The sequence below is a fragment of the Schistocerca cancellata genome, chromosome 8 (assembly GCF_023864275.1).
Source record: "Schistocerca cancellata isolate TAMUIC-IGC-003103 chromosome 8, iqSchCanc2.1, whole genome shotgun sequence".
In the NCBI taxonomy this organism is placed as follows: domain Eukaryota; kingdom Metazoa; phylum Arthropoda; class Insecta; order Orthoptera; family Acrididae; genus Schistocerca; species Schistocerca cancellata.
In genome coordinates this window covers 191,154,528-191,178,329 of record NC_064633.1, presented here as the reverse complement: position 1 = coordinate 191,178,329, position 23,802 = coordinate 191,154,528, and the positions used below count along the sequence as shown (strand labels likewise).

The 23,802-nt window shown below is 43.0% G+C and overlaps 1 protein-coding gene across 1 annotated transcript in view; it reads right to left on the bottom strand.

Moving 5' to 3' along the window:
* The window catches only part of LOC126095461 (leucine-rich repeat-containing G-protein coupled receptor 5-like), a 1,115,085-nt gene that overhangs the window by 606,133 nt on the left and 485,150 nt on the right, over window positions 1-23,802 (bottom strand). Inside the window, exon 5 of the mRNA XM_049910253.1 lies at window positions 17,075-17,218. Coding sequence (XP_049766210.1) covers window positions 17,075-17,218 — 144 coding nt within the window. The remainder of the gene's footprint in view (window positions 1-17,074; window positions 17,219-23,802) is intronic.

Sequence of the window (23,802 nt, the reverse complement as noted above, 5' to 3'; positions counted from 1 at the left end):
GTTTTATTGGTTTACATCCATTACAGTGAATTACAATATCGTCAGGAAACATTAAATTTTTAATTTCTTCTCCCTGAACTTTAATTCCCTTTCCAAATCTCTCCCTGGTTTTTGGTTACTGCTCTCTCATTGTACAGACTCAATAACATTGGAGATTTCTGTTCAAGAAGTATACGTCAAAAATGGTCTTACACCTCATCACGTGGGTGTTCGTTCTATTTTGTCCAACCATTGTACATATCGTATCACCCATTTCTGTTTTACAACTGTCTTGTCTTAAGGAATAAACCCCGATGCAACAAAAGAAAGTATCATGTTCATTTCTACACACAACACATATTCGTTTTCCGTTTGGAACATAAACCAAAACCACTTTTGTTGGGAATGTATCTGATTCCTCTCTCTTTGACACCTAAAACTAATTCACACAGGACAGTGTAGTTTTTAATGAAAAGTAAATTGCTGTTTTAAAAGCAGTTTAATATCAATCGGTACCGAAAAATGTATGCAGGATAATTCAAAAAGACGTTTACAAATTTACATGACATATCAGTCATACAACAAGGACAATAATCACATAAGAACCGCCACGACAGGGCGCTACGGTCACGTATGGGCTGGCAACGTCAGCGACTGTTTAATTAGGCCGCCCATTCTCCCGGACCAACTTGATGGTTGCCTGTATCTCATATTCCTGCGAGAGATTCTACCGGACAAGCTGAATGATGTTCCCACGCCTACTCGTCGCAGCATTCGATTTCAGCACGACGGAGACCCCCCACCCGCGTTTCAGCAGACGAGTGAGGGCACATCTGCAGAAAACCAGCCGGCCGCGGTGGTCTAGCGGTTCTGGCGCTGCAGTCCGGAACCGTGGGACTGCTACGGTCGCAGGTTCGAATCCTGCCTCGGGCATGGGTGTGTGTGATGTCCTTAGGTTAGTTAGGTTTAAGTAGTTCTAAGTTCTAGGGGACTTATGGCCTAAGATGTTGAGTCCCATAGTGCTCAGAGCCATTTTTTGCAGAAAACCTTTCCCGGCCGCTGGTTGGTCGCGGTGGGCCAGTCGCATCGCCGCCACGACCACCACATCGGTACCCAATGGAACTTTAGCTGTGGGGTATCTGAAGGGTCTTGTGTATGAAACACCTGTTATGTTGCCGGAGGATCTAGTGGGCAGGATTGTTGTGGCAGAAGAATGTCTTTGAGATAGCCCAGGTGTCTCTGATAGGGTATGCATTTCAATGCAGCGTCGACATCAGGCGTGTCTCCATGCATCTGGACAGAACTTATAGAATCTCCTGTAGTTTGTGTACAATTGTAGCATGTGACTAAACAACTACAACATCATTTAGTAGCCCTGGATGGCCTTTGCGACCGCCGGTTCCTAAGTGATTACTGATCCATGTTGAATGCCCAGTGTGGTGTCACCGCCAGACACCACACATGCTAGGTGGTAGCCTTCAAATCGGCCGCTGTCCGTTAGTATACGCCGGACCCGCGTGTCGCCACTATCAGTGATTGCAGACCGAGCGCCGCCACACGGCAGGTCTACAGAGACTTCCTAGCACTCGCCCCAGTGGTACAGCCGACTTTGCTAGAGATGGTTCAATGACAAATTACGCTCTCATTTGCCGAGACGATAGTTAGCATAGCCTTCAGCTACGTCATTTGCTACGACCTAGCAAGGCGCCATTATCATTTGCTATTTGTCTTGTGATGCATGTACCGTCAGACCGATGTTCACCAATTATGGAATAAAGTTAAGTATTCCAACAGCTACGACCTTTTTTGCTAAAGTCTAACTTCCTTAAATGTTCCAGACCTCACGCCAGCCTGCGTGAGCTTAACGCGTGCCGTTCGGCTACCAATCATAGTGGCTTGGCTGTCTTGCCAAGTCACAACACCCAGTGTCGCATGCCAGTTTGTAAACGTTTTTATTTTTTTAAAATCACCTTGAATACTGACCGCCAACGGCCTTGTCGCAATGGATACACCAGTTCCAGTCACATCACCGAAGTTAAGCGCTGTCGGGCATGGCCGGCACTTGGGTGGGTGTCTACACGGGCCGCCTTGCCCTGTTGCCATTTTTCAGGGTGGATGAGTCTCGTGATGCCAATTGAGGAGCTACTCGACCGAATAGTAGCGGCTCCGGTCATAGAAAACCATCATAACGTCCGGGAGAGCGGTGTGCTGACCACACGCCCTTCCTATCCGCATCCTCATCTGAGGGTGACACGGCGGTCGGATGGTCCCGATGGGCCACTTGTGGCCTGATGACGGAGGGGCTTTGTATACTGACCACCTTCAAAGATTCGGGAAAATTAGAATCTTGCGACTTCTGAGATCCGAACAGAGTAAAGAATTCATTTTTTTATTTACGTAATCATCAGACTGTGACGATCGTGTTACTGTTTTTTTAATTATGTTTAAGTCAATAATGTGTTTTTATCGTATTAGTTATAACAAAACAGTACAGTGGTCACAAACAGTCTGTAAAGTTTGTAAGGGGGCTACAGACTGTGCTGAAAATTAACTGTTAAGAAAAAAATTATAAACGTTGCGCTGTTTCCGAGTTATTTAACATTGAAATTAACCAATTAGGTCGTCGCGAGCGCAAATTCAAAGAGCCGGCCAGAGGTGGTGTCGCCAAAAGAGTACTTCGTTTGGTTTCCTCAAACTGAATCTTGGTTTTGCTCACCTATCGTTAGCCGGTCACTTTCGGAAAAGGCATATTTTAAGTGGTAATGAAACATTTGAACAAGTGGTAACTCACGGAGCCACACATGTCTGTGTACTACCGCATTTTAGCGCGTGTTGGTGCTTGAATTTGCACGCCCAGCGACCTGGTTGGCTAACTCCAATGCTAAATAATTCGAAAATGGCGGAACGTATAGAATACTTTCTCAACAACTATTTCTCAGCACAGCGTCTGCTGCAATAGCCTTACGAGCTTTTCAGACTACTAATGACGATCTCGTACATTTAATTTTCGTATTTTGAAAGAAAAAAGTACAGGTAAGAGCTTGTATTTCCTCCACCCTCTTTCTCGGTCGATAGGTCGGAACTCTGTTAGCTGTAGCGCAGTTCCCGGAGGCAGCGAATGATACAGTTGTGCGGCAGACTCGGAGTCGCAGTTGTGTGAGAGGCCGCTTGTCATATATCACGAGAGCCATTATCAGTTGACAGTAAAAGCTGTCGCAGCACTCCTTTTTATGTTCCGCGGTATTTCCATAAGCACTTCCTGCTGCTCTGTCACGGGCCCTTGCCAAGCTTCCTCTCACCACTGAATGGGATTTTGAGAGACGAGAGTCGGGCAAGAGGGGAACAGGTTTTTCTGCGCTGCCCGCCTCCCGTCTGTGTGACAGGCGCACGCCGACAAGTTCCTGAACTACCAGCCATCTTTCTCATCCCTGATACATACAGGGTAAACCAGAAGGAAAGTAGGTGAAACAGATTTAATCTTGAATCAAAAAACATGACAGAGACGTGTGTTCTATTCTGGATCGGGGCTATGTTTATACACTACTGGCCATTAAAATTGCTACACCAAGAAGAAATGCAGATGATAAACGGGTATTCATTGGACAAAGATATTATACTAGAACTGACATGTGATTACATTTTCACGCAATTAGGGTGGATAGATCCTGAGAAATTAATACCCAGAACAACCACCTCTGGCCGCAATAACGGCCTTGATACGCCTGTGCATTGAGTCAGAGCTTGGATGGCGTGTACAGGTACAGCTGCCCATGCAACTACAACACCATACCACAGTTCATCAAGAGTAGTGACTGGCGTATTGTGACGAGTCAGTTGGTCGGCCACCATTAACCAGACGTTTTCAATTGGCGAGAGATGTACAGAATGTGCAGGCCAGGGCAGCAGTCGAACATTTTGTGTATCCAGAAAGGCCCGTACAGGATTTGCAACATACGGTCGTGCATTATCCTGCTGAAATGTACGGTATCACAGGGATCGAATGAAGGGTAGAGCCGTGGGTCGTAACACATCTGAAATGTAACGTCCAGTGTTCAAAGTGCCGTCAATGTGAACAAGAGGCGACCGAGACGTGTAACCAATGGCAACCCATACCATCACGCCGGGTGATACGCCAGTATGGTGATGACGAATACACGCTTCCAATGTGCGTTCACCGCGATGTCGCACGGATGCGACCATCATGATGCTGTAAACAGAACCTGGATTCATGACGTTTTGCCATTCGTGCACCCAGGTTCGTCGTCGAGTACACCATCGCAGGCGCTCCTGTCTGTGATGCAGCGTCAAGGGTAACCGCAGCCATGGTCTCCGAATCGATAGTCCATGCTGCTGAAAACGTCGTCGAACTGTTCGTGCAGATGGTTGTCGTCTTGCAATCGTCCCCATCTGTTGACTCAGGGATTGACACGTGGTTGCGCGATCCGTTACAGACTTGCGCATACGATGCCTGCCATCTCGACTGCTAGTAATACGAGGCCGTTGGGATCCAGCACGGCGTTTCGTATTACCCTCCTGAACCCACCGATTCCATATTCTGCTAACAGTCATTGGATCTCGACCAACGCGAGCAGCAATGTCGCGATACGATAAACCGCAATCGGGATAGGCTACAATCCGACCTTTATCAATGTCGGAAACGTGATGGTACGCATTTCTCCTCCTTACACGGGGCATCACAACAACGTTTCACCAGGCAACGCCGTCAACTGCTGTTTGTGCTGTCAGCACGTTGTAGGTGTCGCCACCGGCGCCAACCTTGTGCGAATGCTTTGAAAAGCTAATCATTTGCATATCACAGCATCTTCTTCCTGTCGGTTAAATTTCGCGTCTGTAGGACGTCATCTTCGTGGTGTAGCAATTTTAATGACCAGTAGTGTAATATATACATCCCTAGCATGGTTCTGTGGTGTGGGTCCTACCTGAACACATTTTGTGATATTTAATTCTCAGTAATACCATGTCCACTGCACCAGCTGCACAACAAATAAAAAACGGAAAAGCTCCAGGCCAGGACAACATCAACCCAGAATTACTTAAAGCAGATCCCTCTACAACAGCAGAAATTTTACATCCACTCCTGACAGCCATATGGATGAATGAACAAGTACCAAATGACTGGAACAGAGGCTGCTCATCGAGCTCCCTAAGAAAGGAGACCTATCCGTTTGTGATCATTGGAAAGGCATCACCCTGCTGTCAATCTCAAGTAAGATCCTTTCACGAATAATCCTAAATAAGGTAAAAGCACATGTAGACAAGAAAATAAGAAGGGAACAAGCAGGATTCAGGGAAGGTCGTTCTTGCCTTGACCAGATAAACACCTTGAGAATGATAGCAGAACATTCATAAGAATACCAGTCACCACTTTACATGCTGTTTGTAGAGTTTGAAATGGCATTTGACAGTATAAGTAGAACAAAAATTTGTAGTTCACTGCGAACTTTTCGAATCCCCAAGAAAATAATAGCCCTCGTCAAGTGCATGTATGAAAACTACACATGCCAGATTCAACATCAAGGTCTGCTTTCAGATCCAATAGCAGTGAAAACAGGAGCTAAACAAGGCTGCATGCTCTCACCGATGCTTTTTAACATGTACTTAATCTTGTAATGGCGCAAGCAATACATAAAGTGAGAGGAATAAAATGGAGCAATGGGACACTTCTAGAAGACCTAGATTGCAGATGACCTTTGCCTTCTATCCCACAGCCTCAGTTACATGAAAGAGAAGCTAGAAGATCTGAAATCTGCAACGAAGGAAGTTGGCTTGAAAATTAACGCCCAAAAAGCTAAAGACATGTGGACAAATGATAACAACACTGTTTGGGAGCCAGATAATTGAAAAGGTGGATAAGTTTCGCTACCTTGGAAGCATGATTACACCAGATGGCGGTGCAACAGAGGACATTAACAGCCGCATCAACAAAGCAAGAGGAGCTTTCACAACTCTACGTTCTATCTGGAGATCGAAAGAAATATCACTGAGGACCAAATTGCGGATATTTAAATGTAATGTAAAATCTGTGCTCCTTTATGGATGTGAACCATGGAAAGTGACAAAACAGTTAATTCATAAGCTGCAGACATTCAACAACAGATGCCTGAGGAACATCTTGGGGATACGGTGGCAAAATGTCATCTCTAACGAAACTCTTTGGGAAAGAACAAACCAGAAGCCAATTGGCTGCAAATCAGAAGTAAGAAGTGGAGATGGTTAGGACATACTCTTAGAAGACCAAATGAACATATTGCGCTTGACTGGATCCCGCAAGGACGACGGAGACGAGGCAGGCCCAAAGTGACACGGAGACGGTCAGTTGAAGCAGAAGGCCATCAGCAAGGAATAGAATGGGAAGAAATGAAGATACTAGCAGAAGACAATACAAGATGGCGATCCTTTGTTGCAGCCCTGTGCTCCACATAAGGAATGAAAGGAATTAATAATAAATAATATAATAAATGATAGCATCTCAGAGCAATTTTGAAATTAAAAACCAATAACGTAACATCTGCGGTTTATTGTTTCATTTTATGAATTTTTAATATGCAGTTTACCATTTAATGAACTGATGAGATTAAGAAAACGAAAAAAATTTTCGTTTGGCACTTCCAATTTTAAACTCCCCTTCCTTGTTATGGTGATTATGGGTGATCTGGGGGTAGCGTCTTTGATTCATAATCAAAACGTCTTCGGTCCCGGGTTCGATCCCCGCCACTGCCTAAATTTTGATAAATAATCAGCATTGGCGGCAGAAGTCAGCCTCATTCTGCCAACGGCCTTGTCAAAGAGGGCGGAGGAGCGGATAGGTGTTCACGGCACTCTCTTGTCCTAGGGGTGGGAAATTGCCCCTAAAGGCGGAAGAATCAGTAATGATCAACGACATGAGGATGCAGAAGGCAATGGAAACCACTGCATTAAAGACACGTAACGTGTATCCACAGGACATGTGGCCTGTAATTGAAGAAGTGTCATGATGATCTCTCCACTGGCAAAAGATTCCGGAATAGTCCCCCATTCGGATCTCCGGGAGGAGACTGCCAAGGGGGAGGTTACCATGAGAAAAAGATTGAATAATCTACGAAAGGATAACATTCTACGAGTCGGGGCGTGGAATGTCAGAAGCTTGAACGTGGTAGGGAAACTAGAAAATCTGAAAAGGGAAATGCAAAGGCTCAATCTAGATATAGTAGGGGTCAGTGAAGTGAAGTGGAAGGAAGACAAGGATTTATGGTCAGATGAGTATCGGGTAATATCAACAGCAGCAGAAAATGGTATAACAGGTGTAGGATTCGTTATGAATAGGAAGGTAGGGCAGAGGGTGTGTTACTGTGAACAGTTCAGTGACCGGGTTGTTCTAATCAGAATCGACAGCAGACCAACACCGACAACATAGTTCAGGTATACATGCCGACGTCGCAAGCTGAAGATGAACAGATAGAGAAAGTGTATGAGGATATTGAAAGGGTAATGCAGTATGTAAAGGGGGACGAAAATCTAATAGTCATGGGCGACTGGAATGCAGTTGTAGGGGAAGGAGTAGAAGAAAAGGTTACAGGAGAATATGGGCTTAGGACAAGGAATGAAAGAGAAGAAAGAGTAATTGAGTTCTGTAACAAGTTTCAGCTAGTAATAGCGAATACCCTGTTCAAGAATCACAAGAGGAGGAGGTATACTTGGAAAAGGCCGGGAGATACGGGAAGATTTCAATTAGATTACATCATGGTCAGACAGAGATTCCGAAATCAGATACTGGATTGTAAGGCGTACCCAGGAGCAGATATAGACTCAGATCACAATATAGTAGTGATGAAGAGTAGGCTGAAGTTCAAGACATTAGTCAGGAAGAATCAATACGCAAAGAAGTGGGATACGGAAGTACTGAGGAATGACGAGATACGTTTGAAGTTTTCTAACGCTATAGATACAGCAATAAGGAATAGCGCAGTAGGCAGTACAGTTGAAGAGGAATGGATATCTCTAAAAAGGGCCATCACAGAAGTTGGGAAGGAAAACATAGGTACAAAGAAGGTAGCTGCTAAGAAACCATGGGTAACAGATGAGATACTTGATTGATGAAAGGAGGAAGTACAAACATGTTCCGGGAAAATCAGGAATACAGAAATACAAGTCGCTGAGGAATGAAATAAATAGGAAGTGCAGGGAAGCTAAGACGAAATGGCTGCAGGAAAAATGTGAAGACATCGAAAAATATATGATTGTCGGAAGGACAGACTCAGCATACAGTAAAGTCAAAACAACCTTTGGTGGCATTAAAAGCAACGGTGGTAACATTAAGAATGCAACGGGAATTCCACTGTTAAATGCAGAGGAGAGAGCAGATAGGTGGAAAGAATTCATTGAAAGCCTCTATGAGGGTGAAGATTTGTCTGATGTGATAGAAGAAGAAACAGGAGTCGATTTAGAAGAGATAGGGGATCCAGTATTAGAATCGGAATTTAAAAGAGCTTTGGAGGACTTACGGTCAAATAAGGCAGAAGGGATAGATAACATTCCATCAGAATTTCTAAAATCATTGGGGGAAGTGGCAACAAAACGACTATTCACGTTGGTGTGTAGTATATATGAGTCTGGCGATATACCATCTGACTTTCGGAAAAGCATCATCCACACAATTCCGAAGACGGCAAGAGCCGACAAGTGCGAGAATTATCGCACAATCAGCTTAACAGCTCATGCATCGAAGCTGCTTACAAGAATAATATACAGAAGAATGGAAAAGAAAATTGAGAATGCGCTAGGTGACGATCAGTTTGGCTTTAGGAAAAGTAAAGGGACGAGAGAGGCAATTCTGACGTTACGGCTAGTAATGGAAGCAAGGCTAAAGAAAAATCAAGACACTTTCATAGGATTTATCGACCTGGAAAAAGCGTTCGACAATATAAAATGGTGCAAGCTGTTCGAGATTCTGAAAAAAGTAGGGGTAAGCTATAGGGAGAGACGGGTCATATACAATATGTACAACAACCAAGAGGGAATAATAAGAGTGGACGATCAAAAACGAAGTGCTCGTATTAAGAAGGGTGTAAGACAAGGCTGTAGCCTTTCGCCCCTACTCTTCAATCTGTACATCGAGGAAGCAATGATGGAAATAAAAGAAAGGTTCAGGAGTGGAATGAAAATACAAGGTGAAAGGATATCAATGATACGATTCGCTGATGACATTGCTATCCTGAGTAAAAGTGAAGAAGAATTAAATGATCTGCTGAACGGAATGAACAGTCTAATGAGTACACAGTATGGTTTGAGAGTAAATCGGAGAAAGAATAAGGTAATGAGAAGTAATAGAAATGAGAACAGCGAGAAACTTAACATCAGGATTGATGGTCACGAAGTCAATGAAGTTAAAGAATTCTGCTACCTAGGCAGTAAAATAACCAATGACGGACGGAGCAAGGAAGACATCAAAAGCAGACTCGCTATGGCAAAAAAGGCATTTCTGGCCAAGAGAAGTCTACTAATATCAAATACCGGCCTTAATTTGAGGAAGAAATTTCTGAGGATGTACGTCTGGAGTACAGCATTGTATGGTAGTGAAACATGGACTGTGGGGAAACCGGAACAGAAGAGAATCGAAGCATTTGAGATGTGGTGCTATAGACGAATGTTGAAAATTAGGTATACTGATAAGGTAAGGAATGAGGAGGTTCTACGCAGAATCGGAGAGGAAAGGAATATGTGGAAAACACTGATAAGGAGAAGGGACAGGATGATAGGACATCTGCTAAGACATGAGGGAATGACTTCCATGGTAGTAGAGGGAGCTGTAGAGGGCAAAAACTGTAGAGGAAGACAGAGATTGGAATACGTCAAGCAAATAATTGAGGACGTAGGTTGCATGTGCTACTCTGAGATAAAGAGGTTAGCACAGGAAAGGAATTCGTGGCGGGCCGCATCAAACCAGTCAGTAGACTGATGTTTTTCATACAACGACGTAGTTACGCTACACACCGCCATGTTACACTATACAGTTCGGAGCCATTTAGCGACAGAGGGTTGCACTTGGATCAGCGAGACCGGAAAGTCGACCGAGTGATATGCGTGACATGTAACACCGCAACCGATATCGACAACAGAATAAAAAATTACTTTTCAGCAAGTCCTCGTAAATGGCGGGCACCTTTCTTAGCATATGGTTAAGATTTGGGTGAGATTCGCATAAACCTCTGTTATTTTTCTGAGGCCTTAGCACTGAAATTTGTCTTCGGTTCTCGCCTGAGCTGTGTGTAGCTTACGCTAGTGTGCGTAATTATGGCCTCTGTTTACATTATGGATCAGCATTTTTGGTACTGGGAACATGCTCGAGTTATTCTTAACAGAACTGTAAAAGGGCTCACATTTTGGCCGGTTCTAGTTACATTATTACCCGATTAAGTACAGAGACTGACGCTTTAGAATTGTATTACTTCGAATGTCCATGTGTTTAAACTTTTGCAAACTCTTTTGTACTTGAAGCATTTATATAAAGATTCTATAAAATTGCATGTGCCCTTTATTTTGAATATTCAGGTGTACATACTATTTTAAAATGAACTCTGATAAAACTCAGACAGCCAAGATCGCTAGTAAAGTGTTTATTTAGATGACATATTTCGGTACGTCTATGATACCTTCTTAGAAGATTCTACGAAGTGTAAAGCTGAAGATTCCAAAATCCTAACGTAATCTTACTGAAACCAGTCATCTAAAAAAACAGTTTACTAGCGATCTCGGCTGATTGGAGTTTGCCCGGAGTTCATTATGATACAGACAGCTCACATTCGGGCAACGTCAGGAATTTATACTATTTTAAAACATTTGTTTCTTCAATTGTCAGGCCGGCCGTTGTGGCCGTGCGGGTCTACGCGCGACGGTTTGGAACCGCGTGACCGCTACGGTCGCAGGTTTGAATCCTCCCTCGGGCATGGATGTGTGTGATGTCCTTAGGTTAGTTAGGTTTAAGTAGTTCTAAGTTCTAGGGCACTGATGACCTCAGTAGTTAAGTCCCATAGTGCTCAAAACCATTTTTTTTCTTCAATTGTCTGTTTACCTTAAAAGTTTTGCAGGTTCAACAGGCATAGTTTCTTTCGTTTTCAACGTATTCTACGTAGGCCAAAAACCTGTGTGTCATCTGTAATTTATTTCTGTTACATAATTTTAGTGTGTTTTCTGTGTATCTTTTAGAGTCTGAGATGAAGCATGTAACTGTGTGATGCGTAAGGTAAACTTAAGTCGGTAACTTTTGTTGCCTACTGCATTCATTTCGGCTCCTTGTAATCCTGTTTCAAAAATGTTCAACACTGCGTCTCTATTAAAATTTTTTATAAATTATAGTTTAAAACAAACATTCATTTTCCGACGAATTACGCAAGTTAAAAGATAGCTTGAGTTTTCGGAATTTTAAAACTTTTCTTAAGTGTTTTTTCAAATTGTGATTATTCCACAATATTGTTCGAAGTAATTATAAATAGTCATTTGGGTGCCTCTTTCGCAATGTTTTAAATGTTTGTGAAATTTCAGACCTACTAAAAATTGAAAAAAAAATAAAGGTATAGAATACACTCAACGAAAATGTTTAGTGTACGCAACATGAAGAAGTTATCCGAAAGGGAGAGGAATCGGTAGACGTGATGTAGGTGTATAGCAAACAAATGATTACAATTTCGGTAAAACTGAATGATACGAGGTGCATTCAAGTTCTAAGGCCTCCGATTTTTTTTCTAATTAACTACTCACCCGAAATCGATGGAACTGGCGTTACTTCTCGACGTAATCGCCCTGCAGATGTACACATTTTTCACAACGCTGACGCCATGATTCCATGGCAGCGGCGAAGGCTTCTTTAGGAGTCTGTTTTGACCACTGGAAAATCGCTGAGGCAATAGCAGCACGGCTGGTGAATGTGCGGCCACGGAGAGTGTCTTTCATTGTTGGAAAAATCCAAAAGTCACTACGAGCCAGGTCAGGTAAGCAGGGAGCATGAGGAGTCTTTTCAAAGTTGTTATCACGAAGAAACTGTTGCGTAACGTTAGCTCGACGTGCGGGTGCGTTGTCTTGGTGAAACAGCACACGCGCAGCTCTTCCCGGACGTTTTTGTTGCAGTGCAGGAAGGAATTTGTTCTTCAAAACATTTTCGTAGGATGCACCTGTTACCGTAGTGCTCTTCGGAACGCAATGGGTAAGGATTACGCCCTCGCTGTCCCAGAACTTGGACACCATCATTTTTTCAGCACTGGCGGTTACCCGAAATTTTTTTGGTGGCGGTGAATCTGTGTGCTTCCATTGAGCTGACTGGCGCTTTGTTTCTGGATTGAAAATGGCATCCACGTCTCATCCATTGTCACAACCGACGAAAAGAAAGTCCCATTCATGCTGTCGTTGCGCGTCAACATTGCTTGGCAACATGCCACACGGGCAGCCATGTGGTCGTCCGTCAGCATTCGTGGCACCCACCTGGATGACGCTTTTCGCATTTTCAGGTCGTCATGCAGGATTGTGTGCACAGAACCCACAGAAATGGCAACTCTGGAGGCTATCTGTTCAACAGTCATTCGGCGATCCCCCAAAACAATTCTCTCCACTTTCTCGATCATGTCGTCAGACCGGCTTGTGCGAGCCCGAGGTTGTTTCGGTTTGTTGTCACATGATGTTCTGCCTTCATTAAACTGTCACACCCACGAACGCACTTTCGACACATCCATAACTCCATCACCACATGTCTCCTTCAACTGTTGATGAATTTCAATTGGTTTCACACCACGCAAATTCAGAAAACGAATGATTACACGCTATTCAAGTAAGGAAAACGTCGCCATTTTAAGTATTTAAAACAGTTCTCATTCTCGCCGCTGGCGGTAAAATTCCATCTGCCGTACGGTGCTGCCATCTCTCCAGTCCGGAGAAAACAAAATCGGAGGCCTTAGAACTTGAATGCACCTCGTATATTCAAGAGGAAGAACTTAACAAACTGAGCAAATCAGTAACACATTTGTCCACCTCTGGCCTTCACGCAAGCAGTTTTTAGGCTTGGCATTGATTGAGAGAGTAGTTAGGTGTCCTCCTGAGGGTTATCGTAGCAAATTGTGTCCAGGCTCGTTAGATCGACAAAATGCCGAGCTGGATGGAGGGCCCTCCCCTTAACGCTGGGAACGTTCTCTATTGGGGAGACACCCGGCGACGTTGCCGGCCAAGGTACGGTTTGGCAAGCACGAAGACATCCCGGGTGTACCGGTATGAAACGAGCGTTTTTTGTGAAAATGAAACACTAATTTTGAATTGAAAAGGAAAAAACGTTTTATTCAAAGTACTGGCCATTGCTTTCTATCCATTGTGACCACCATTCTGGCAATTTGTGGACACCACGCCAATAGAAATGTTTGTCTTTTGAAGCAAACCACTCAGACACCCAAGTTTCGATTTCTTCGTAGGAATCGAAGTGTTCCTCAGCCAATCCGTGTTCCATTGATGAAGATAAATGGTAGTCGGAAGGGGTCAAGTGTGGTGAATACGGCGGGTGGGGTAGCAGCTCCCAGCCAAGTGTTTTGATTGTATCCTGAACCAGTTTTGCTTTGTGTGCAGGTGCATTGTCGTACAAAAAAACTACTTTGCCGTGTCTTCTGGCCCATTCTGATCTTTTTTCGATCAATGCATAGTTAAATTGATCATTTGCTGTCTGTAGCGTTAGTATTCAGTTTCACCGGGTTTTAGAAGTTCATGATACGTCACACCTTTCTGATCCCACCAAACACAGAGCATTGTCTTCTTGCCGAATCGATCTGGTTTTGCAGTCGATGTTGATGGTTGTCCCGGATTAGTCCATGATTTTTCCCGTTTAGGATTCTTAAAATAAATCCATTTTTCATCGACAGTAACAATTCGATGCAAAACTGATTTTCTTTCATGTCTTTGAAGCAAAATTTGACAAATGGTTTTTCAGTTTTCCATCTGTCTTTCATTCAATTCATGTGGCACCCATTTTCCACACTTTTGGATCTTTCCCATAGCTTTCAAACTGTCAGAAATTGTTTGTTGTGCAACATTTAGCATTGCTGCCATTTGATTCTGACTCAAAGTATCATCTTCATCCAATATTGCTTGCAACTCGGCGTCTTCCAACTTTTTTGGTGGTCTTCCACGTTCTTCATATCTTATATCAAAATCATTATTTCTGAACCGTTGAAACCATCTTTTGCGTGTTGCTTCTGATAGAGCATGATCACCATATGCTTCGACAGGCATTCGATGCGATTCTGCAGCACTTTTTTTCAAATGAAAACAAAAAATTAATGCTTTCCGCAAATCATGACTTTCTGGTACAAAATTCGACATTGTTAACTAGATGAAAACATATGATGTTGTTTGTTCCATGACTTGATGTATACTAAATATGTTTGACAGATGTCATACCAACCAAACAAAAAAAAATTAAGGTTCGTTCACAACAAATGTTCCCCATCGACACATTTGGATCTTGACGCACATTCATACCGATACACCTGGTACACTGTATGCGGCGTCTCCACGTATTCGGACTGGAGTCTTATTGAATGGAGTAGAATTGTCTTCAGTGATGAGTATTGCTTCGAAATGAGCCTCGATGCCCAGCGACGACGTGTATGGAGACGCCTTGGACAGGGGTGGGGTACAAACCTGTTAGTCGCCCGCCATACGGAGTAAAAGTCTGGGAAGCCATTTATTTTCATGGCAGGATCCCTTTAGTTGTTATCCGGGGCACCCTTACAGCACAGCGGTGAATCGACGATATTATGCAGCCCGTTTTGCTGCCCTCCATGGAAAGCTATCCTGGGCTTACATTTCAGCAAGACGACGACCGGCCGCGCACAGTGATGGTTTCTACTGTCTTCGTGCTCGCCAAACCCTACCTTGGCCAGCAAGCTTGCCGGATCTCTCCCCAGTTCAGAACGTTGGAGCATTACGGACAGGGCAATCACACCATCTCGGGATGTTGATGATCTAAAGTGCCAATTGGACAGAACTTGAACGGTACTCCTCAGGAGAACGTACAACTCTCTCTGTCACTTCCAAGCCGAATAACTGTTTGCACAAGGGCCACAGGTGGAGCAACACACTATTCACTTGCTCAATTTGTGCAGCTCTTTCGAATAATTAATTAAATTTTTCTGAAATTGCAATAATTTTTTTCCGTACATGTGCATCACACATACCGATTTCCGACCCGTTTGGATGATTCTTCCGTTTTGCATAGGTTTTTTTTTTGTCTTAGAGTGTATTTTGCTTGGAACACCCAGGAACTTGAGACTTCCAGATACAGGCTTTCTACGATTTCTACGAACTAGCTATATCGGTGAACTTCGTTCCGCCTCTGAAAATCTTTATAGGTTATAGCTGACCCGGCAAACGTTGTTTTGCCATATACATTATCTCTAGTCTGTAAGAATAACGTATACGTGTTACACGACGTATACATGTAACGCAACAGCCGTTGTTGCCGGGAGCTCGTGACACAAACAATAATAATGGCCGAAAACTCTGTAGGTAGTGAGAAAAGGCTTAGGGGGAAGTCCGGCAGTATCGGCCACTAATCGTTCTAGCGTCTCTACGGTAGATGGCGCAGATTTAACAATTGAATCCGATACACGGGTCGTCCACGAGCATGCAATCGTAGCGGAAATTTCGTGTCGAAACGTGTTCGTTAGCATTACGAATAAGGCCAAGCGCACGCGCATCGGTTTTCATCGTACGTCAAAATATTGTGTGATTAAATTCTTTTAGAGGAACAAAGGAGAGCATAGGAACTTCTTTGTCCCACTAAAAAAATTTGATTGTACGATATATTTCCGTACGACAAAAATCGATGCGTGTGCGCTTGGCCTAAGTGTCGGTTTGGCGAATGACGCGTGCTACCTAGTTAAACTTCTCGGTCTAGTTACGTCGATTCAAAGAGGGATATTCGAGTCGTCGCTTTTCTGTCCAATAGCGAAAGACTATCACCGGTAGACACCTGGCGAGGATAACTGATCAAGTGATAACTGATCAGTTATCGACAGGGGTTGAAAATTATTAAATTTCTAAAATCGCTATTAAAAATAGGGGTTGGTTCTAGAAGGGCGAAAATTTAGGGTTGTGTGTATTTTGTAATGCCACATCATAAAAAAAAGTTCTGTCCAAAAAATAAGAAAAAATTTTTTGGGGTGGACCACCCGTATCACTTAGGGGTATGAAAAATAGATTAAGACCGATTCTCAGAAGTACCGAATACACATGTAAAATTTCATCAGAATCGATCGAGCCATTGATCAGTGATCGATGGGGGTTGCAAATTATGAAATTACTAAAACCGCTATTAAAAATATGGGTTGGTGGTAGAAGGGTGAAAATTTAGGGTTGTGTGTATTTTTTAATGCCACATTATAAAAAAATAAAAATAAGAAAAAATTTTGGATTGAACCACCGGTATCACTTAGGGGTATGAAAAATAGATTCCTACCGATTCTCAGACCTACCGAATCTACACGTAAAATTTCATCAGAATCGATCGAGCCATTGATCAAGTGATAATTGATCAGTTATCGACCGGGGTTGAAAATTATTGAATTATTAAAACCGCCATTAAAAAAAATGGGTTGGTGGTAGAAGGTTGAAAATTTAGGGTTGTGTGTATTTTTTAATGCAGCATAATAAAAAAATAAAAATAAAAAGTTCTGTCCAAAAAATAAGACAATTTTTTTGGGGTCGACCACCCTGATCACTTAGGGGTATGAAAAATAGATTCCGATCGATTCTCAGACCTACCGAATATGAATGTAAAATTTCATCACAATCGATCGAGCCTTTTCGGAGGAGTAAGGCAACTGACACTGTGACACGAGAATTTTATATATAAGGATGTACCGACGTGTACCAGAATTAGGCGAGGTCGGAGCGGAAAACAGTCCAAAGCGAAAGAAAGAAAGTAAATCATGACGCCATGTGTCCCTTAGTGCTTACCATCTCACGCCTGAGGTGCTCAGTCTACGAGATTAAGTTTGTGTTACTGTTATCAGTAGAAGAGGACATAGCAGTGAGGGACGGCAAGCGACTGCTGAGGTGTACTCACAGGGCCTCCAGTTGGGCGAGCGGTCTGAGCGCGTCCGTGGGCACGGCGGTCAGCCCGTTGGAGTCGAGCCTGAGGTTGCGCAGCTGCCTCAGTCGCAGGAAGGCGTCCGCCCGCAGCCACCACAGCTGGTTCTGGTCCAGCTGCCTGCAACACACGCCGCGACACAGCTGCTAGTATTGTCAGGTACTGGAAGCGTCCAACTCACCGTGTAGCTGCAGAGGCTGCAAATAGTAACATAAATACCCTTATGGTTAAGGGCACGACATACTTACTGGACATGGTAATAGTCATTCGCTTGAAAGAGCAAACTGGTCGCTTTTCGGTTCCTGTGAAATCAGCCCAATAAAATGGGTCGACGTGGAGACGTGACACAATGGCAGAAAAAAACTACCCTGTCAATTATGGACCCAAGGGAGAGGTATTGGGGAGAGGGGAAGGGAGTCTTGGAGGTTATGACCGAGTAAAAACATTTACGTTCTTACATGTATCAGTTTTAGAATTTGACAATTTTGGAGAATTACTAGGTTTACAATATTGCTTCTGCCATTTTTTTCTCGAAGTTCGGGGCTTTATTATGAAAAAAATTAAAAAAATTATGATTCATAGTATTGCCCATCGCTGACCACTACATTCTCCCATCTTTTTCGGATTGCATACGAATCTCGTGGTGAAGAACTGGATTGGAAGTGCTGGTCAGGCAGACTGTATGCCACTGAGCGAAAAAGGTTGTGGTCAGAGAGACCGGCGTATGGAGAATACGAATATTCGCAGGAGAGCTCCTGTAAAGTTTGGAAGGTAGGAGACGAGGTACTGGCAGAAGTAAAGCTGTGAGTACCGGGCGTGAGTCGTGCTTCGGTAGCTCAGATGGTAGAGCACTTGCCCGCGAAAGGCAAAGGTCCCGAGTTCGTGTCTCGGTCGGGCACACAGTTTTAATCTGCCAGGAAGTTTCAAATGCTTCAATGTTGTAATTGTGTAAATAGTAACTGTATCAAATTTGTGACATGCTCTCCTATTAAGGTTCATAAATTATTTGCATGAGATGCATACATATCAAACTTTATGAGGCACGTTTACACTTAGCAAACTCTATACAGGATGAAGAAAAATTCGCGCACCCGGTCTGCGCAGCTCGATTCCTCACATACAAGTGACAGAAAAATGTCTGTCACAAAATTTCTTCCTGCGTCTATTTCTGGGAGTAAATGAACTTTAAAGATTGGCAGGCTGGTAACACTGTAATCACAGATGCAGTAACTATCGCTGTCAGAATAATGCAGAAGTGCTGTGCAGTTGGTGCAATGGCTAGCATTTTGGGTTACCGCACAGGAGCTTGAGCGTTCGGTTCTGGGTCGAGGCGTATTTGTTTTTATTTGCTAAATGTACTCTGTGTGGCACGGCATCAGTCGTCTTAATCGTTATACAACCGTTACAGTGGGTCTTATAAAAATTATTTGCGCTTATATATCCCAAAGAAAGCAGGTGTTGACAGATGTGAAAATTACCGAACAATCAGTTTAATAAGCCACAGCTGCGATATACTAACACGAATTCTTTACAGACGAATGGAAAAACTAGTAAAAGCCGATCTCAGGGAAGATCAGTTTGGATTCCGTAGAAATACTGGAACACGTGAGGCAATACTGACCTTACGACTTATCTTAGAAGAAAGATTAAGGAAATGCAAACCTACGTTTCTAGCATTTGTAGACTTAGAGAAAGCTTTTGACAATGTTGATTGGAATACTCTCTTTCAAATTCTAAAGGTGGCAGGGGTAAAATACAGGGAGCGAAAGGCTATTTACAATTTGTACAGAAATCAGATGGCAGTTATAAGAGTCGAGGGGCATGAAAGGGAAGCAGTGGTTGGGAAGGGAGTAAGACAGGGTTGTAGCCTCTCCCCGATGTAATTTAATCTGTATATTGAGCAAGCAGTAAAGGAAACAAAAGAAAAATTCGGAGTAGGTATTAAAATCCATGGAGAAGAAATAAAAACTTCGAGGTTTGCCGATGACATTGTAATTCTGTCAGAGACAGCAAAGGACTTGGAAGAGCAGTTGAACGGAATGGATGGTGTCTTGAAGGGAGGATATAAGATGAACATCAACAAAAGCAAAACGTGGATAATGGAGTGTAGTCGAATTAAGTCGGGTGATTCTGAGGGAATTAGATTAGGAAATGAGACACTTAAAGTAGTGGGTGAGTTTTGCTATTTGGGGAGCAAAATAACTGATGATGGTCGAAGTACAGAGGATATAAAATGTAGACTGGCAATGGCAAGGAAAGCGTTTCTGAAGAAGAGGAATTTGTTAACATCGAGTATAGATTTAAGTGTCAGGAAGTCATTTCTGAAAGTATTTGTATGGAGTGTAGCCATGTATGGAAGTGAAACATGGACGATAAATACAGGGTGGTGCAGATGGATCGGGTGGTTTTAAAATACTTGTCAAACTGTCAATTGTAAAGGTATTGGATTGAAATAAAGTGCAAAACGTGTAGTTACAATGGAAGTTTATTAACAAAAAAATAGTAATGTTAGTTTTTAAAAATTACATCCATCAAATGCCCTCCTTCTCGAGCGACGCATTCTTGGAGTCGGTCCTTAACGTTCCGCATTGCCCGCTCAAGCACATTCTAAATGTGATTTCGGTGTGAATTGCTGCCTTCAACTCCTGAATGGTCCGGGGTTTGTTCATGTAGACCCTTGCTTTTAAATAGCCCCATAAGAAAAAGTCACATACCGTGAGGTCCGGTGAGCGAGGGGGCCAATGGACATCTCCATTACGGGAAATCAAACGGCCAGGGAACAGAGCGCGTACAGCTTGCATTGATATCCTAGCGGTATGTGCAGTTGCCCCGTCTTGTTGGAACCACATATTGCCCATGTCGTAATTGTTCTCTTCAAGTTGTGGGAGAAGAAAATCTTCAATCATGTTCACATAACGCTGCGAATTAACAGTAACCGCCTGCTCCCTTTCGTTTTCAAAAAAGTAAGGACCAATTATCCCTACCTTAGAAACCCCACACCAAACCGTCACTTTGTCACTATGGAGAGGCCGTTGGTGTAGATCTCTTGGGTTAGTGTCGGCCCAGTAACGGCAATTTTGCTTGTTTACGTATCCGTTAATGTGAAAGTGAGCCTCGTCAGACATCATGATAATCAGGTTTACATCTTCCAATAACTCCAACATCTGTTGGCTAAACTGAAGCCTTTGAAGATGGTCTGTTGGGAGAATCTTCTGTACCAACAGGATTTTATAGGGGTGGAATTTCAGTTCTTCGTTAAGAATCCTTTGAAGGCTCCGACGTGATATTCCAAGAGCTTGAGCACGACGTCTCGTTGATCGACGTGGGCTCGCAGTGACATCGCGTCTCACACGCTCCACGTTCTCAGGCGTTGTTATTGTTGGCGGTCTAGGCGTCCATTTTGGAGCACATGAACCAGTAGTGCGGAAATTATGCACCCAACTCAATATCGTATCTCGCTTAGGAACACTACCGCGAGGTGGGATGTTGAAACGCCGGCGAAAGGCACGCGTCACAGCAACAATTGACTCGTTATTGCGTATGAACTCTTCCACTGCGAAAACACGATGCTCAACGGACCACGTAGCCATCGCGACTGACTGCCAGCCTGCAACTGAAACTTCCCGTCCCCCCCCACCACAGGACGAAGTCGCCGAACACCTGGCTCCCCCCCTCCAGACGTACAGTCCACTTCAAAACCACCCGATCCATCTGCGCCACCCTGTAGTTTGGACAAGAAGGGAATAGAAGCTTTCGAAATGTGATGCTACAGAAGAATGCTGAAGATTAGATGGGTAGATCACATAACTAATGAGTAAGTATTGAATAGGATTGGGGAGAAGAGAAGTTTGTGGCACAACTTGACCAGTAAAAGGGATCGGTTGGTCGGACATGTTCTGACGCATCAAGGGATCACCAATTTAGTATTGGAGGGCAGCGTGGCGGGTAAAAATCGTAGAGGGAGACCAAGAGATGAATACTAAGCAGATTCAGAAGGATGTAGGCTGCAGTAGGTACTGCGAGATGAAGAAGCTTGCACAGGATAGAGTAGCATGGAGAGCTGCATCAAACCAGCTCAGGACTGAAGGCCACAACAACAACAACAACACTACGAACACAGAAATGGAAGTACAATTGTTTCCATTCGTTGGCTTTTAAAGAAGCATTTAGCACGTCGTGGATCTGAATTGCTTCGCATCACTGTATCTACTAGATGCGCAAACCAAATTCAATATTGAAAGGCATAATTATAGGTTGCAAAAAAAATAGTTCAAATGGCTCTGAGCACTATGAGACTTAACATCTGTCGTCATCATTCCCCTAGAAATTAGAACTACTTAAAGCTAACTAACCTAAGGACAACACACACATCCATGCCCAAGGCAGGTTTCGAACCTGCGACCGTAGCGGTCGTGCGGTCCAGACTGTAGCGGCTAGAGCCGCTCGGCCACCTCGGCCGGCTAGTGGGTCCATGGTGATAATACATACAAATGGTAACCGACTTTCGAAATTACTTGAAAAGCACGTTGCTAGCCCTACTGGTGACGTAAGGCCCTAACGAATGTAATTGACCTGAATGTGACAAGAATAATGGTTAGTAGTAATCGATGGGACCATTGAGGGAGGGTACACACAAAGCAGATTTGGAGTCTAGTAGATGCTGTGGTGCGAAACAATTCGCGTCCACGATGAAAAAAAGCGTCTTTGAAAGCTGTCTGATAAAAATGATTGTAGCTCCATTTACTGTGGTCTTAGCACGTTAAGTGCAAATGTTTTGTAGGAGTCCCACTGTACTCGCTGTGTGACGATTAAGACGCCATGTACTGTAGCACGCAGACTACATTTATCAAATAAAATCAAATATGCCGTGACTCAGAATGGAGCCCTCATCCTTCTGTATGCTACGCCAAAAGAATTTTTAGCATATTGCAGACCCGTCAGCGATTGTGAGACTAATATTTTGAGGAATCAGCCTGAGTTGCACAAATTTTCTGCTCTTTACCAGGTTTCGGCTAAATTGATCTAATCTTCTTCAGAAGCGTAAATATCCTACAACATGCCAGAGTAAGGCACAGTAAAAATTAAAATTAAAACCTATAGTACCGTGGTACCATGTCGAATAAAACTACTTAGCTGACATGGTGCCACGGTACTATAGGTTTTAATTTTAATGTTGACTGTGCCTTACTGTGGCATGTTGTAGGATATTTATGCTTCTAAACAAGGCTAGTTTAATTTAACCGAAACCTGGTAAAGACCAGAAAAATTGTCCAACTGATGCTGATTCCTCAAAATATTAGATACCTCAAAACTCTAACCATTGCGCCAAATGCACAGCAGCACTACTACATGCTAAGAGAGGTAGTAACCGTACATATGATTACAGTGTTGTCAGTCATTAACGTTCATTTACTGCCGGAAATATGCGCAAGGCGAAATTTTGTGAACAACATTTTTGTATTGCTAGTATGTGAGGAATCACGCTGCGAAATCCGGGTGCACGAATTTTTATTCACCCGGTATATTTTGACTAAAACATCTTAAATATTATACTATAAACAAGTTTTGATTTTGTACGTTAGATACTGATTAAAAACGTTATTATTGTATTATAACAAATATTTCGCTGTTGTTGTTGCTGTTGTGGTCTTCAGTCCAGAGACTGTTTTGATGCAGCTTTCCATGCTACTGTATCCCGTGCAAGCTTCTTCATCTCCCAGCACCTACTGCAATCTACATACTTCTGAATCTGCTCAGTGTATTCATCTCTTGGTCTCCCTCTACGATCTTTACCCTCCACGCTGCCCTCCAATACTAAATTGGTGATCCCTTGATGCCTCAGAATGTGTCCTACCAACCGATCCCTTCTTCTGGTCAAGTTGTCTCACAAATTTTTCTTCTCCCCAATTCAGTTCAATATCTCCTCATTACTTATGTGGTCTACCCATCTAATCTTCAGCATTCTTCTGTAGCACCACATTTCGAAAGCTACTATTCTCTTGTTGTCTAAACTATTTATCGTCCATGTTTCACTTCCATACATGGCTACACTACACACAAATACTTTCAGAAACTACTTCCTGACACTTAAACTATACTCGATGTTAAGGGGCTCCGGAAAGGCTAAAAAATCATGAAAAGTTCAATGTTTACTTTTTTGCGTTTTCTGAATCTGCAGACTATTACCTTTTAATAGATATATAATTTATTCAATTCCGAAGACTACAACTATTTTTATATATTTTTTGAAATGTTTTCTACATGGGCGTGACCCACTGTGGCGCTGTTAAACTGCTGTCAAATGTTATTATTATTAACGTCCGTGTTCATCAGGTACATTTTAGTGATGTGAGATAAAGTATGTGTTGTGGCTAACCTGTGATGGTTCAATATATATCGCTGGTGTGATTGCCGATTGTTTCATGTTTATTTACTCTGTCGTTATCTCGAAAATATTCGTAATTAATTCTGTTTATTGAGTCTCTGTTTTGTTGAAGTATAATAATGAGTAAAAGTAAAGTTATTAGAAATCCTCTGAAGGCTTTTAAGAAAAGGAGAAATGTTGGAAAGCCAAAGGTATGTGTTATTACTGTAAACAATAAAGACGATAACCAAGTGAGTGAACCTAACCTCTCAAGTACACCTGCCCATAGCAGTCAAAGTGGGAAAGAAAATTCTTCACAGAAGAAGCTTGGTTCAATGAG